The sequence below is a fragment of the Anser anser genome, assembly GCF_964211835.1.
Source record: "Anser anser genome assembly, chromosome: 12".
In the NCBI taxonomy this organism is placed as follows: Eukaryota; Metazoa; Chordata; class Aves; order Anseriformes; family Anatidae; genus Anser; species Anser anser.
In genome coordinates this window covers 13,398,675-13,413,506 of record NC_139733.1, presented here as the reverse complement: position 1 = coordinate 13,413,506, position 14,832 = coordinate 13,398,675, and the positions used below count along the sequence as shown (strand labels likewise).

At 43.5% G+C, this 14,832-nt stretch overlaps 1 protein-coding gene across 1 annotated transcript in view; it reads left to right on the top strand.

The window, feature by feature from the left end:
• LOC310880010 (uncharacterized protein) overlaps positions 1-14,832 on the top strand; it is a 96,977-nt gene that overhangs the window by 22,724 nt on the left and 59,421 nt on the right. The window contains exons 3-7 of the mRNA XM_083795128.1: positions 35-3,298; positions 4,284-4,352; positions 4,513-4,647; positions 10,099-10,216; positions 10,350-10,442. Of these exons, the coding sequence (XP_083651254.1) occupies positions 10,142-10,216; positions 10,350-10,442 (168 nt within the window). The 5' untranslated portion in view covers positions 35-3,298; positions 4,284-4,352; positions 4,513-4,647; positions 10,099-10,141. The remainder of the gene's footprint in view (positions 1-34; positions 3,299-4,283; positions 4,353-4,512; positions 4,648-10,098; positions 10,217-10,349; positions 10,443-14,832) is intronic.

Sequence of the window (14,832 nt, the reverse complement as noted above, 5' to 3'; positions counted from 1 at the left end):
TTGAACTTCACCCTGTGTTTGTTCTGTTTCCTAGATCTGCCTTTGTGATGAGCGCTCCCACAGTAATCAACCCTGAGGAAATTCATGTCTGGACTGATGAAGCTCAGTTTTATTCTCAGTTCCTCACTGAGAATATGGAAGGCTTTATTCCACCTGCATTTTTTTTTTCCTAAACCCTTCCTAATTTAAAGGTCAATGAATTAGTTCTGGCTGCTTTGCTGTCAACTGTTCCATGCCGTCTGCACATGATCTAGTACTTTTAGGATCTGAAAACCAAAACCACATGTGAAATTTGCCAGGTGGACTTCCTGTTGCTTGGTGTTTTGTGAACAGGGGCACACAGGGTGTGTGTTTAAATTCTGAGCTGGGTGTACTAAGCCTGGATTTCAGTGAACCAAGATACTGTGCTGACACCATAGATATGGACTGATCCTTGATACTGGGTTTTGTTTTTCAAGTTGGATACAATACCAGGCCTGTGTTGAGCTATATCCATGCAGCGTGAGTACCTCTGTATTCTACCTTCTCATGTTTCCTGTTTTGTGTCCAAAAATGTCTTGGGATTGTCATCTTGCTGAAGGATACCCAAGGGCTTCTACTGAATTCAGCCTGTTTTCTCTTTTCTTTAATGAATGGTCACAGAATCGTATTTTATTCCCAGGAGAATCCTTTAAACTCCTCATGTCAACTGTAGACTGTGCCCTGCACAGAGCAAAAACTGTCAGGCAGACAGGAGGAGGACTTAAGGTTGTGAAAATGGCCACTCAACACCAAGGACCTCAAGAAAACTTGGTGTTCCTACAGAAACAGAGCTAACCCGCTTCCACACCAAAGCACTGAAGGCTGGCAGGGGCAGAAGCAGTCCACGTTTGCATGCATGAAGACTCCACATTATGAAAACCTCCCAAAAGCAATACAAAAAGAAAAATAAAGTGTTTCAAAATTTGAGCCCAAAGGAAAAGCAAATTGACGTCTAACAAAAGACTGATTTTCTTCTCCCGTAGAGAGGTGTCTGCCACTTACTCGAGCTGGCAAGGCAGTGTCTCAAAGGGCAATTTAACCACATTGCATAAGGCCTTGGCTGGGTGGCTGTAGAAATATAGGGCCTCTTATCTGAATGCTGGCCACAGCTGTTAGAGATCTTGAAGGAATTATCTCTGTGCCTGTCAAACATCTGCTTTGTAAGCAAACAAAGAAGCTGAAACACTAGCAGTGCGCACGACCCACTGCAGCTCATGCAGCAGAGCCAGGAGGCAGCAAATGGGAAACTTTTTCCCTGGCATCAGAAACCTGATGTCCCATGAGTGACTCCGATGGATGGATAGGCCTTCATTCCTCTGTGTTTTATAGACCTGTGCCTTGTCATTGAAAAATAGCCACTGTGGTCCAAGCACTGATCTCAGTGTCTTTGGTAAGCTATAAATCATCTACAGCTCTATGAATACTCTGGCATATAGCCTACAGACCTACATTTATTTTCTCTCTCACCACCCAGGAATTGTTTCATATAAATGTGGGTAGACCCAAAAGGTCTGGTGCTAAAAATCAGGATATGCATTGGATGCCTTGACATTAAATATCTTCTTCCCTTCCTGTCTTCACTCCCTTAGCCATCACTGCATTTTTCCTCCAAAATACATTCACAGTGTTTTGTCTTTGAACCAAGCTAGCTGCTTTCCCGTAGCTGTGATAGTTTCTCCATTACCAACACCCCCCCCCCCCAACGCATAGTAAATACCCTTTGAGAGCCTGGCCACAGAGAGTGTGGGATTCTTGTATGCTGTGTAACCAGAATACTCCGTGCTCTTTTGTGTGTTTTTTATATTAACACCAGTCCCATAAAAACCCTCAATAACTGCATTGTTGTGTCTCCTTTTGCACGCATGCATGTGGGTCCAGATCTGGTCCAAGTGCAATGTGAACATTCAGTCTCCTGAATTGTAGGTGTTGTGGGAGAATCTAGCCCAGCTATGAGGACCAGCAACTGTGTGAGGATACTGATTTTGTATTTTGTCCAGTCAAGACTTTCCTCCTTTGTTCTCTATCAAAAAACACTTGGACTGTAGAGGAGGATGGGGACAGTATGAATGGATGAACAACCAGATGAATGAGTATGAAGGGTTGTCCTTTGTTATCTCTCATCTGTTCTCCTGGTAGAGACCTCTAGGTGTTCCTACAGCGTGTTCCTGAGATGTTTATTCACGTCTTTTTGAAAATATCTTAGTTCAAAGTGACGCAGCTTCACATTTTCTTTATATGTCTAATCAAATGCAAACAATTAAGATTGCCTAACTGAACTCTGTGCCAACAGGTAACTACAGTTCAAAGGGCTTTTTACTTAGTTAACAGGTTGGACAGCATTTTCTCCACACCCTTCAAACAAAGTTATGGTGTAACATCTAACAGGGCTTTCCTGTCAAAATCTCCAGTTCTAGCGTGAGCTCTCAGGCCAACTGCCTGAGGTACTAGGTCATGAGGGACACCTCTGGGCTAAGGAGAAAATCAATGCATGTCATTTAATGTTCATACGGAAAACTGGGAGTGCAACCATTTCATGCTTGATGCAAGACCACAAGGCTATTGCTGGTTCTGCATGTGTCAGCTGGACACTAGCAAAGCAGTATCACCTTGCAATGAAAACAATCCTATCAAGAACTATTGACTAATTTCCATTCCAGTTAAGTTGGTGCAATTTTTATCTCATTAGTCTCAATGACACTGGGCAGAGGAGGTGTTAATATAAAGGAAAATTGTTTTTATGGTTACAGCTTAACACCATAAAGCAGAGAGTGTTTTTTGTTCCAAGCTTTACCATAGATGTGGGTTGCTTAACAAACCTGTGCTGCAGGGCTTTTAATCTACAGCGTGAGCAGTTACATTTACCTGTGAAACTAAAATCATTGCTGCCTTCAAAGCGCTTTTCATGGACAGTGCTGGTGTATAAATACCATTGCAGCGTAGGTGGCTTGGACTTGTCATAGAGAGATCATCTCCAACTGTCTGCTCAGATGCCGTATTTTGAAGATTCACATAGTTAAGTTTGTGCTCATCGTTCATGTGGATAGTTGGATTTACTTTAGTGCAGGCTGGAGGTGGTATTTGGCTAGAACAGTGAGTGTCTCATTGTCTGAATGAAATCTGAATCTTCAAAGAAAGGAAAGCAGCAGGGACTTGGCCGAGGACTGGCTGTGAGATATGAGGCTCTGCAACTCCCAGGTTCAAATCTAGTAAAGTTAATAGAGATTGCATGGCTTTCCTGCCATCTGGCAGCCAGTTGTGAGTTGCGTGCATTGTATTGGTGAGTTCTACTATCAAGTTTCAGGACAAGTGACTTCATTAGCTTTAAGGACAAGCTGGGAACTGAGAAGGAAGCTGAATAAACCGTATCATCCTATGACATCCTAGGTTTGGTACTTAAGAGTGATGAGTGAGAGGAATGAATCAAGTCTTAGTCTTACAGCTTCCTTTTTTTGACAAAGGAGGAGAGACCTTAGAACAGATGAGCACCAAGTGTTCTTACTGGGAAATCAAGTAGGCTGAAATCTTCTATCAGCTATGTGGTCCTTTTCAAGACACTGGATGACCGTTGCGGTATATCAGGAAAACTCACAGACCTAAACATACAACTTCTTTGGTTTGGCTCAGAAGACAGGCTAACATTGTGTTTATCCAGCTTCCTTGCCTTTTTTCAAAAGGGTGATTTTTTTTTTTAGGCCTTCAAAGTCCCGGAATGCAAGGGAGTTGTAGAGGGGTGATTTGCCAGCATGGCCAGCGCACCTGCAGGAGCTAAAAATGTCCAATACCCCATGGATATGCAGTGGTGTTATAAAGCCTGTATCAATCTTGCAAATTTCAGGGTTTTTACCCCTGAGGAACCTGAACTAAGAGCCCTGACCCAGCTCAGCTCCAGGCTCGTACCCTGTCATGACTTTCACGCCGCCTCAGCTGCCATCACGCCTCAGCTGGTGGCCATTTTGGAGCAGTTTAGGGCTTTTGTATGCTGTGAAACTACAAGCCCTGTGATTTCTGAAGCACGCTGTTAATTTAAAAACAGCTCTCAAGGCATGTTGTGGTCTACTAGGAGGGTAAAGTGTTTTCCAAATTTCTGCCTACCCCACCTCATTTCTCAGGAGAGCTCTCATTTCTCCACAGGCTCTAGAGTCTGCTTGCAAACAAAACAAATGAGGGATCACTGTGCTTCTTTCAAGGGGGTGTAAATTCGTAGGTGAAACATTGGAAGGAATGTATTTTCCAGCAATTTCTTAGTTTTCCTTTTTCCTCAGCACAGCTGAAGAAGGAATTCACTGAGGGCCACCTGGAAGCAGTGAGGCTGGAGAGCTCAGCTGACGCAGGTCAGGATCTCTGATGGGCTGAAAGTGCCCTGTGTAACTCAGGGAAGCCATTTTAGTTCATGGGCCTGCTTTTTGGCTGGAGGTGTTTGGGTTTGTGTGTGTGTTTAACACAGTTGTGTTAAAAGGTTTTTTTTGTTTTTTTTTTTTCCTGTTGTTGCAGGAGTGAGCAGGCTGGCAGTTTTGGAGATGGAAGAAGTGAAGTGCTTGTGTGTTCCCCATCCTCTGAGGGCACCTGAGGAGAGCCCTGTCCCAGCACAGCCTGCAGCACCACTTGGGGAAGCCTCCAGGGTAGCAGGTAAGGCTCTGCGTGCCCCGTGTCATTGCTTATTTGCACAGTGTAAATGCTGTAAAAACTCACCACGGCGTGTGTGGGGAGGAAGTGCTTCACTATCTAGAGACTTGGGTGGACTGCAGGTGCATGGAGCTCCTGGCATGTATTTCTCTGGTGTTTGGTTGCTTTCTTTTGCCTACATTTGCATTATCCATCTTTGTTTCTTATTTGTCACTGCTTACCTGGAAGGTTGTAGCATCTCTCTTTGTCATTGCAACATCTCTTTTTAGGTAAGGGGATGTGTTTGTGTTGTTGGCTGTCTGGAACTGAAGTATCAAAAGGTTGGCTAATATAACTGAGGTCACGGGAGAGGCCTAACTGCAATGTGTGTGCATGTCTCTTGCTGCCTGAGCTCAGACTGGAGCTGCTTTTGTTACTCCATACGGGGTTTATGCCTCTCTTCACACTTTGTTTTGAGTTTGTGGTCACAGAAATGATTTGGCAGATGGTGCTGATGTGGTTCTTGGTTATGAAGTTTCAGTGGAGGGTAGGGTGAGTGTTTCTGGGCATTTTCAGGTGGAACAGGGTGTCCCAGGCCAAGGCTGGAGTTTCTGATGCTGTGGAAAAAAGTCAGTGTTCTTGCATGAAACCAAGCAGTAAATCATGGGCAGTGTGTCAGGCTGAAATAAGAAAACAAGTAACAAACTCCATTGTCACTCCTATTTCCTTAGTGCTAGCAAATAAGAACTAAATTGTGATTGTGCAACTGGGGAAACTGAGGCAGGGAGTGACTGAGATCACATGTGAAGTCATTGAAAGGCTTGGAGTGTCATCCAAGCATTCTGGGCGTGACTTGTTTGAAATGATGAGTCTTGGTGTCTCAGTTTGAGGTCTGTAATAAAGTCTGGTGAATGTGTGTGTTTTCCCCTCCCACAGCCTCCTAGCCTCCTCTATCTGTATGTTGACTCCTGTCTATGAGGTGTACAGTGCACGACTTTGAACATTGCAGAAGTAAATCGTCCGGAATAACATTTGGTTTTGAGAAATCCTTACCTTGCATGCAAGTTCTTCCTCAAGTAAGAAAGATTAGCTATGGGAAATGGTTCTATCTACATATAAACTGAAGCTATGGGTCTAACGTAGGGGAACATACTCATCTCTTGTCTGCTGTAGTGCACAGGTGAGAATGGGCTTCCACTGTGCATGATTTACCACCGTGCCTGGTTTATACAAAGGGTTTGTACAAAGAACAGCAGGTGTGGCTGCAAACCTGCTAGAATGTATTTTTCTCAGTGTGACTAGCACATGTTGAAATCAGGGTCTCGTCAAGGAAGTCACAGATGGGTCTTCGAGAGGGACAAAGAGAAGTTAAACCTTAGCGTGTTTGGCATGTTAATGTGGGGGCTGGGAGCTCTAAAGGGAATATCCCAGAGGCATGTGGTGAGCAGTTTTGGTTTGGCACAGATAACGGGAGGCTGCATTCATAAAGGACTAAGTGTACAAGTTTATTAAAACAGTAGTAGGCTGTTGTCTTCCTCCAGGATAAATCTCGTCTTCTTTCGTAACACTTCATAGAGCGTGTTGAGACACAATTGAGAACACTGCAGTTCTGGTTTAGAAGCAGGGAGTGTTCCTGTGAATGGAAAGGCTCTATTTGAATTAATCATGGGTGATTAGGCATCGAATGGCCTCTTCATCTTTTTTAGATCTGAGGTCCTCAGCAATAGCTGATGTGAAAATGGTGTGTTGTGCATGACGGTAAAAGCTGGCATGTGTGGGCATGTGTGTAGCCTTGTTTATAGGCATGTGTTCAACTTCTACTTTCCCAGCCTTGCAATTTCATACTTTGACCAGGTTATGTCTCACTGCTCTCTGCATGATCTTTCTCTTGTCCTCAGAAATATTTTTTTGGGGGGGAATTGCAAGGAAGTACTGAGTTGTCAGGAATGTGTGTGCATGTAGAAGCAATACTGGTAAAATCATAACCCAAAAGGGAAGATTGAAATGCAGAATACTTGCGCTTGGTTTTCTGAGGGGGGAAAAAAAAAAGGCATTAAAATAAAACTGCTACAACAACAACAAAGCAATGCACAGAAAAACACATTATTTCATTTTTCTTACTCTTGTCTGGTTAACTTTTTTTTTTTTTTGTTGATGAATAAAAGCAGAAAACACACTGAGCCATTCCTTTTTGGCAGTGTCCCAACACGTTTCAGATGTAAGCCTGCCATTGATCTATTCAACCCTTTCTCTGGGGAGTTTCATGGTGAGTCTTAATTCCTAAAGGCTGTCTCTCTTTACACCTCTCCATGTGTTTGCTCATTGCAAGGGAGAAAAATCTTGTCAGATGTCTAAAAACTGATTTCAAAGTGGAGTAAAAGATGAGATGTCTTTTTGTTCTGCATTTGTATAGCCTGTGCTCAGCATGGGCTCATGACTGAGACTCTTGATTCATATATCAAAATGGGAAAACTAGTAAAATAAGCTGGTATCTGGTGCAGGCTAAATTCCTAAATCTGGTCAACGGGCAAAAAGCAGGGCTCTCCAAATGCCAAATAGACCATCTGTTGACATGTTATGCCAGGTCTCTAGACCGGCAGTACAACTCAAATTGTGAAACTGTCTAAAATGTTGCATAGATAATAGTCTGGGATATGAAACTTCTAAGTTGTGATGAATCTGCAAAAAATCCTGCAGTGTAAGTTGCACTGTCTGGGAAGGCAGCGGTCGGACAAAATAACAATTCACCTGACTCCCCAAACCAGCCTACCAGTGAAGCTTGACATATTGCAGGGCCAGGCACTGCATTTGATGAGAATGATGCATTTCAAAAGATTGTCTTAGACTAGGACATTGTAGTCAACTGTCGTATTCATGTTCTTGAAAGGTACCTCTTGGCAAAATATCTTTATTGAGACTGTCTTTAACATAGTGAGTTTTTGTTGTAATGATTCATATGAAAGAAGATGGATCCTTGACCCCTGCTGAATACTGGTTTGCATGCTGATGACTCTTTAGAATGAATAGAATGTGGGGGTAATCAAAATTTAGCCCAGTTTGAGGTAGGTTGAAAGGAGGAGGTGTTCCTAAATGGATGCCATGCTGTTAATTGCTGAGCAGGTGCCTCCCAGACTGTAAAAAGTCTTTACAAAGCTGCCTCTGGGAGGCAAGATGCTGCTGAGTTGATTCTAGTCTGACAAATGGCTACAACACTTGCTTAAAGAGGCTGCTACAATAATTCAGCTGAGATTAGCTATGTTCTAGGTTTGTTTTTACCATCTGAATGCTTGTCCTTTCCTAGTTCCAATTTGTGTGATTACGGGCTTAATCCTTTTGCTGTGTTGTTGTAATATGTACTATTTTGTACAAATACTTTTTTTTTTAAGTGCCCCAAGTGGGTGCAGATAGAACTGCAGCACTCTTAAGATGGTTGCTTTTTTCTCCTAAGGTAGAGAATCAAATTAAACTGGTCTTGCAGATCCATCTGCTGTGGTAGCTGCACTTTAACCAACAGACATTTCCCTGCAGGTTCCTCCAGTAGTGACCTTATTCTGCTGACTTCCCTTTTGCAGAGTGAGATACTTCCCAGCTGATGCTGCAGTGAGAAGCCATGGTTGTGGGCCCATTCTACAGATGGGAGTGTCCTTACCCTAGTTTCCATAAATTGTGCGACAGAAACTGGGAGGTTTCTGTACTAAAATTAAGCACAGGCATGCACAGAATTGGAGAGAACAGAAGCAGGATGTATCAGTGTGTGATTTCATTTGTAACTGTGTGTGTTCTTTGAATTTGTATTAGAAATGCATTCATTTTTCTGTATCTGCTTGGGAGACCTTTTTCAAGAAAGAAAAGGAAGAACAGAAGTGTTTTACTCCAGGATTGTGATGGTTGCTTTTGGCAAGAGGTGGGATCAGTTTCTAATTTGACAGGGTCACTCCCTGTTATGTCTTACAGCATCTTGTTCAAGCATCTGTCAGTGTGTTGGGGATTTATGGGCACAGATCTTTAATGGCAACAAAATAAAGCTTGTAGTATCAGCAAAATAATGGTCTTTTGGAGACACCTTGGATGGCTAATTGAGGGGCCTCCCAAGGCCTGCCTGAAGGAAATGTTTAAAGGCAAGGAGGCAGTGTCATTCTGCAGTGTGAGAGGCTTTGAAAAATAAGCATATGCTTGTCTTATGTAGGTGACAAACAGATTTCATGGGTGTAGAGAGACTGTATGCTCAGGGTCCATGCCCCAAAATGTTTTCTGGAGCTGCGAAAAGGACTGAAGGAAGTCTTGGGGAATCTGGGATAAAGCTGTGAGGAAGACGGGCTTTTTAGTAGGGCTCTGTAGATTGGGAATTATGTAGATTTCTCCTGGTAGCACCATGGGACCTTTGTATTTTAGAGCTGTTTTATTATATGGAGTCCTAAATTCTGGTGACTCGTACCTCAAAAATAGCAGGAAAAGTTTTCCTTTTTTATATGCATTCTTTTTTTCTTCCAGTTTACTAGTGGCTGAAGTCTGCAATATCATAGCTGCAAGTATGACGGTCATCACCTGCCAGCTGTGGGCAGGGTGTGCTACACATTAGGTCTTCATTGAGTCACTGGTGAGGGCTAATTGTGGATGCACAGGCTGATCCAGCCTGTGCTAAGGTTCAGATTTAAGAACTTTGAAATAATATTTGGATATGCCTGGCTATCTGTGCAGGCAATGAGGAACAGTTATAACTGCCCCTAAATTAGGAGCATGTGGTAGAGATCAGACCATGGCCTGTGAAGATCCATCTTCTCATCTGTGCTTGTTGCCAGTGGACGCCTATTTCAGCAGGAGTATCTCAGTGTAGCTCTGAGACTTTTTCAAAAATGCTGGTTTCCAACAATTCCTGTTCATGCTCTGAACTTCAACCTCATTCTGTGCTGAGACTGATAACTGTACTCTCAGTGGTGACTAATGAGTTGAGAGGTGATTATAGGCTTAGGCAATATCCCCAAGCTATGGGAAATCCTTTCTAATACAGTGGCCCACTGAAGTGTGACACTTACTTGATAGGATATGGTATAGCTCTTTGCTGTATGACTGGATGTGTTTGCTTGTTTCCAGTCATACTGGACAAATTGTGTCCAGTATGTGGCAGTAATTGTGACAAGGAGATGTACTGAAGGCTCCCTCCCTTCTTGGTTACTTGTGTGTTAATATGTGGCTGTTTCCATGGTTTTCTTGTGTGGCATTTATGGGAGGAATGTGGGACCTAGAGCTAGGAGACTTGTCACGTGTCACCATTCAGCAGGGCTTCAGCAGGGTCACTTGGCTGTGCAAGAAAATGTGCTGACTCTGCTCCCCATCTTCTGGAGCTGTGTGTGTGCATCTGCGTGTACTTGTGCCACAGAAGCAGCCAAAGGCCCTTCCTACTCAGAGCGTCTGTCGTCATGTGTTTTAAATAATCTGAAGCTAAAACGGGAGCATTCACTTTCCCTTCCTCTCCAGGAGCCCAGAATAGGCAGCAGAGTCTGCCTTAAAGACTTGCAAGATGATTGTGCAAGATGTTGGCAGTGAGAGCATGTGGCACGTGTCTCCGCAGCTGGGGAGCTGTTGCAGGAAGGAGGTAGGGGACCCTGTGCAGGACTGCAAAAGATGCCATCATAAAAGCCCAGCCTGTGTTGCCAAATTGCAACTCCTGTGGTGACGGAGGTGAGTTCTTCTAGGAACCATGACCTTTGGATCCGCTTTCCTTACAGTGTGTTATGTCCAACCACGAGTCTACAAACTACGTACAGGAGTCGTTTTCCCAAACAGAACACTTCTGTCTTCCAGTAACACACAAATATGAGGTAAACTAAGTAAGAAACAAACCACGATTAATTTAATGGCAACAACAGTAGGACAGATGGATGGTGATGGGCCACTTCTCTGCAGGTTTCTGGGTGGAAATGCACCCTGAGAAGGTGTGCAACTCACATCACTGGAGGCCAGTGAGCTGCCCATGCTCATGCTTGCTCGTGAACTGCTGTGGAACCTCAGCTGCACTTTTGTGAACGTGTTGTCTCCATGATGCCTGTACAGGAGTGATTGTTATTCATATAAACATCTTCCCTCTCAGGCAAACAAAGCCATTTGTGCCCAGACAAGTATTTGCAGCCCTCCGTTCTGGTAAATCATTTTTTAAAAAACATTGCCACTCAGCTGTGGAGAGGAAATAATGCCATCCGTGAACAAATAAAGGGCAGCAAACAGTCTGTGGTCTCCTCAGGCTAGAAACTGTTTGTTCAGAAGATTTAGCACTTACTATCAAGTAACAAATATCCTCACGAAAGCACGGACTAGATGATTGGTGTAGGGTGCTTGTTTTGTCTTGTCTTTTTTTGTTGTTGTTGTTCCTAGCCTGCCTTCGCTGTACCCATTTGCTGCATGCATGCTGTACCTGGCCCTTTACGTGCTGATCTCTAAAGACAGTTGCTCACAGAGTATGATTAAGTGTCTTGGACAAGCAAGAGCAGCGATCTCTTAAGGAAAAGCGAGAGCAGTTAAGAATTGCCCTTGATCTGTTGACTTTGTACCACCAGAGATGAGATTTTCTGATTCCTCCTTGTTATGGCACTGTCAGTAAAACATCAGATACCGATATTAGTTTACTTGGGCTGTGTATAACGCAAGACAACAACAACATCTTGACAAAGTAGTCCAAGAAAGCTGCTCAGAGATCGGGAAGGGGATAGCACAAACTGTGTTGCAGTCTGCACCATTGGAGCTGGCACATCTGTCACCTGAGTTTTTGTGTACAGATCTGCAGGTGGAGGAGTACCTCTGAGTATGGTCTGTCTTCCAGTGCACTTGGTCTTCTATACATATATACAAATACCTTATTTATAATCAAATATCTTCTCTCCTATCTTTTTCCCCAAATAAAATGGGGAAGTATCCTGCTATTGTGGCAAAGTCCAGCAAGACCTTCCCCCAAGCTGTCTCTCTCTTTCTCTCCTTGGCTGTTATCTATGCTATTTCTAGTGTGTCTGCAAAGATTTGTTAACTGAATTGGATTGTAATCCATTAGGTGCAACCCTTTTTATCACTAATTGCTACTGAATTCTTTGCTTGGATGTACAGGCCTGTTTCAAATAATGGAAGACTGAGCTGAGATCGATATGGGAACAAATTTTTTATGGAGTTGGGTAGATTGTACTTGAGATTTACTTGAGGAATAAAATGACAGTACGTAACTTAGTGGTTGTTTAACCTGGGATTGGAAGAATTGTGTTGTCTTGAGTGGGAGCCAGGCTTTCTCAGAGGAGCTTGCTAGACTGTAACTGCTTCACCCAAGCAGCTCTGAAAGAATGCTTTTTTGTTGTTGTTTTTTTGATCAGCAAAACTAAGCCAAGGAATACCTGCTCTTCTACAGCTCACTCTTGCTGGGTTGTGCCGAAGTGACAGTCTGTAGGGCCTGAGTGTAAATCTGACTACTACTGAATGAATTAGGCTAAAAAAGCCCTTTCGGGGTGGGTGGGAGGGAGACATCAGGCACAAAGGGCAGGACTGTCCTCAGCAACAAAGGCAGTTTAAGAAAGTGTTTGTGTAACTCAGTGGCACCTGAAGTGGTAATTCTGACACTTCAACTCATCTTGAAAATGCAGGGTGTTTTATTCCTCTCAAAGAGTTGTTATTTAAAAAAAAAAAAAAAGAAAAAAAAAAGGGCAAATTCCTGTGGTGGAGTCTATGAAATTAATGAAAGCACCTGATGTCAAATGATAGGGGGATGTTTTTCTAGTGGCCATTTGAGTGCCGAACGCCAGAAGCTTCTCTGGCAACTTCAAAATTGGCACTATTTGGGATCATGGGCTGGTAACTTACTTAGTAGCATCTGTCATTGATTATTCTTCACATTCTATGGGCTGTGAAGAACACATTGCATAAAGGACAAGGTCATTTATTGCCTGCGTCAGGAGCTACATAGCAAGCTGCTGCTGGAATTAGAGTTGAGTACTTGTGTACGGTGATGTAGCATGCTCTATGTATGGCAGACTACCTAACAGTCCTGCTCAGCAATACATGGTAGAGTAGTAAGATGCAAAGCAGTACATGATGAGATCATTCTACATAGCTTTAAAACCTCTTAAGCTGTGAGACAAAATGGTTACCTTACATTTAGAGTGACCTGAGTCATCCTGAATAATGTTGACTACACTCATAACCAGAACTGCAGTCTTAACTATAGAGGTTACTGCATCAGGACTTGCCCGTGGATACACTTGTCTGTGTGAGTAATTGCAGTGAAGTTTGTAACTCTTATTAAGAAGGTACAGCTTCTGGGAACTGGGTCAGATCAGGCCTTGGTATCTTATTGTAGGGTGCACTGTACAAGAACACTTTGTTCCATTACACTTGTACTTGTACTGATAGCTTTTAGTGCTGTAATAGCTGTGATTAGCGGCCGCTCTTCTCCCATACAAACATCTTTCCCATGTAGATTTTCTGGCAATTCTCCCATTGATCTCCTGTTGGATGTTGGTTTTCCCAGAGCCTGAGAGGTTCTGCCGCTTCTGAGATGGGCAGGTACGGGAAAACATGCTGCAAGAACGGCTTTGTGTCAACACAGTAGGAAAGTACCTCTGTCTATGACACAAAGGTCAAAACTTGAAATCTTTAGAATTAAACTGAGGTATTAATAAGCAACCAGAAGGTGGTAAAAGCTAATAGGAGAAAGTATGGTACAGATGAGGTTAGAAGCAATTAAAGCACTTGTTCATCTGCGTAAAGCTCTGCTCTCAAGTTTTTAATGCTACAATCACCAGCAGCAGAATGAAATTGCATAACTAGTCCTGCCCCTGCTCAGGTATGCAGCCACCTTGATGTCCTTGTGACTGTGGGGTGTCCTGGCTCAGAAACCTCCTTCCCTCGTTCTACTTGATGAAAACTCAGCCCTGCAGAAAGAGATGGCCACAGTGCTCCTTCAGTGCATTGTGGTTTCGTGTTCATCTCAAGCTCTGAAGCAATGTTTGTGCTAGGAGGTGAACCAGGAAGGTTCTTGTTATGTTGTGCTGTGTTATTTAACTTGTGACAACACTTACAGAGTTGTAACCCTGCTGAATTTTGGCTGAGGTGTGTGGCTGCATGCTCCAGCTTCCCATGATTAGCGTAGGCTCCAGCAGTGCTCCTTGCCTTTGATCCTAGCGTTCAGTCAGCGGCAGGTATATTTTTAAGTCTGAGGCCAGATTCTGCTTCTATGTGAAGCCCTGCAGCTTAGAATAGCTCAGCTGATTATGTGAGTGCCTGAGACCAAAGCTGGTGTGTGTAGCGCGGTGAGCAATGCGGCCAGAGGAGCAACCAGCCCCTCCGAGAGGGCCAGATGTCGCTGTGACCTTGCTCGATTGCTATTGTATATAAAGTGGCTTTTGTCAGGCAAATTAATTCAAACACTGACATGTAACCAACAGCTGAGAAATCACACCCAGTGTTTGCTTAACCTGTTGCTTTGGGGGTCTGTCTGAGTTATGTCACTCTTCTGAAGCAAATACTGTTAAGGTCAAATTGTTTAGCTCCTGGTTCCTGCTTGGTAATTTTGATCTATTTGCGGTTGTCATGAGGCTTGCTTCAGTGCTCCTTTCAATTTCTTTACTTCTAGCCAAAGTGAGATGTATGTGTCAGATGAGGCAGGGAAAGTAAAGATGATAAAAGTGATATGAGAGCACATTAAGGGAGGAAGCAGATGACTTTCTGTTCTTTCTGTTGCGTGTGCAACTTCCCTGGGGTTACCCTGCCTAGTGCAGTTCAGGGGGGAGAGAGATGCTTAACTGTGCCAAAAGGCAGCTCCGTGCGTGAGTCTGCATCGTGGCTGGCTGCTGTTCAGACTGCTGCGGCGTGCAGAGCCTTTGTAGCCACAGATAGGTAGGGCTTGCTCTACTGAACTGGTGTGCAAAGCACTCCAAAATGCAAAATCTCTCTAATTGCTTGAGTAATAGCTTGTGTATTGTGCCCTTCGCCCCTCTTTATTCTTTCTTTGATTCTTGGCTAATTCTAAAATTTAGCAAGTTACCTTTCTAGCTTCTTCTAATTTAGGAAACTAGTGAAGCAAAATGGCAAAATAGCTCACAAGTAGTAGTGCTACCTTACACAAATCCGGTCTTCCTGCCACGTTCATTATTCTCTATTCCCATGTCTTGACTATGTATGTACTTCTATTTCCCCAGAGAGCCTCGATGCCTACTACCTTGCCTGTCTTCTTAGCAG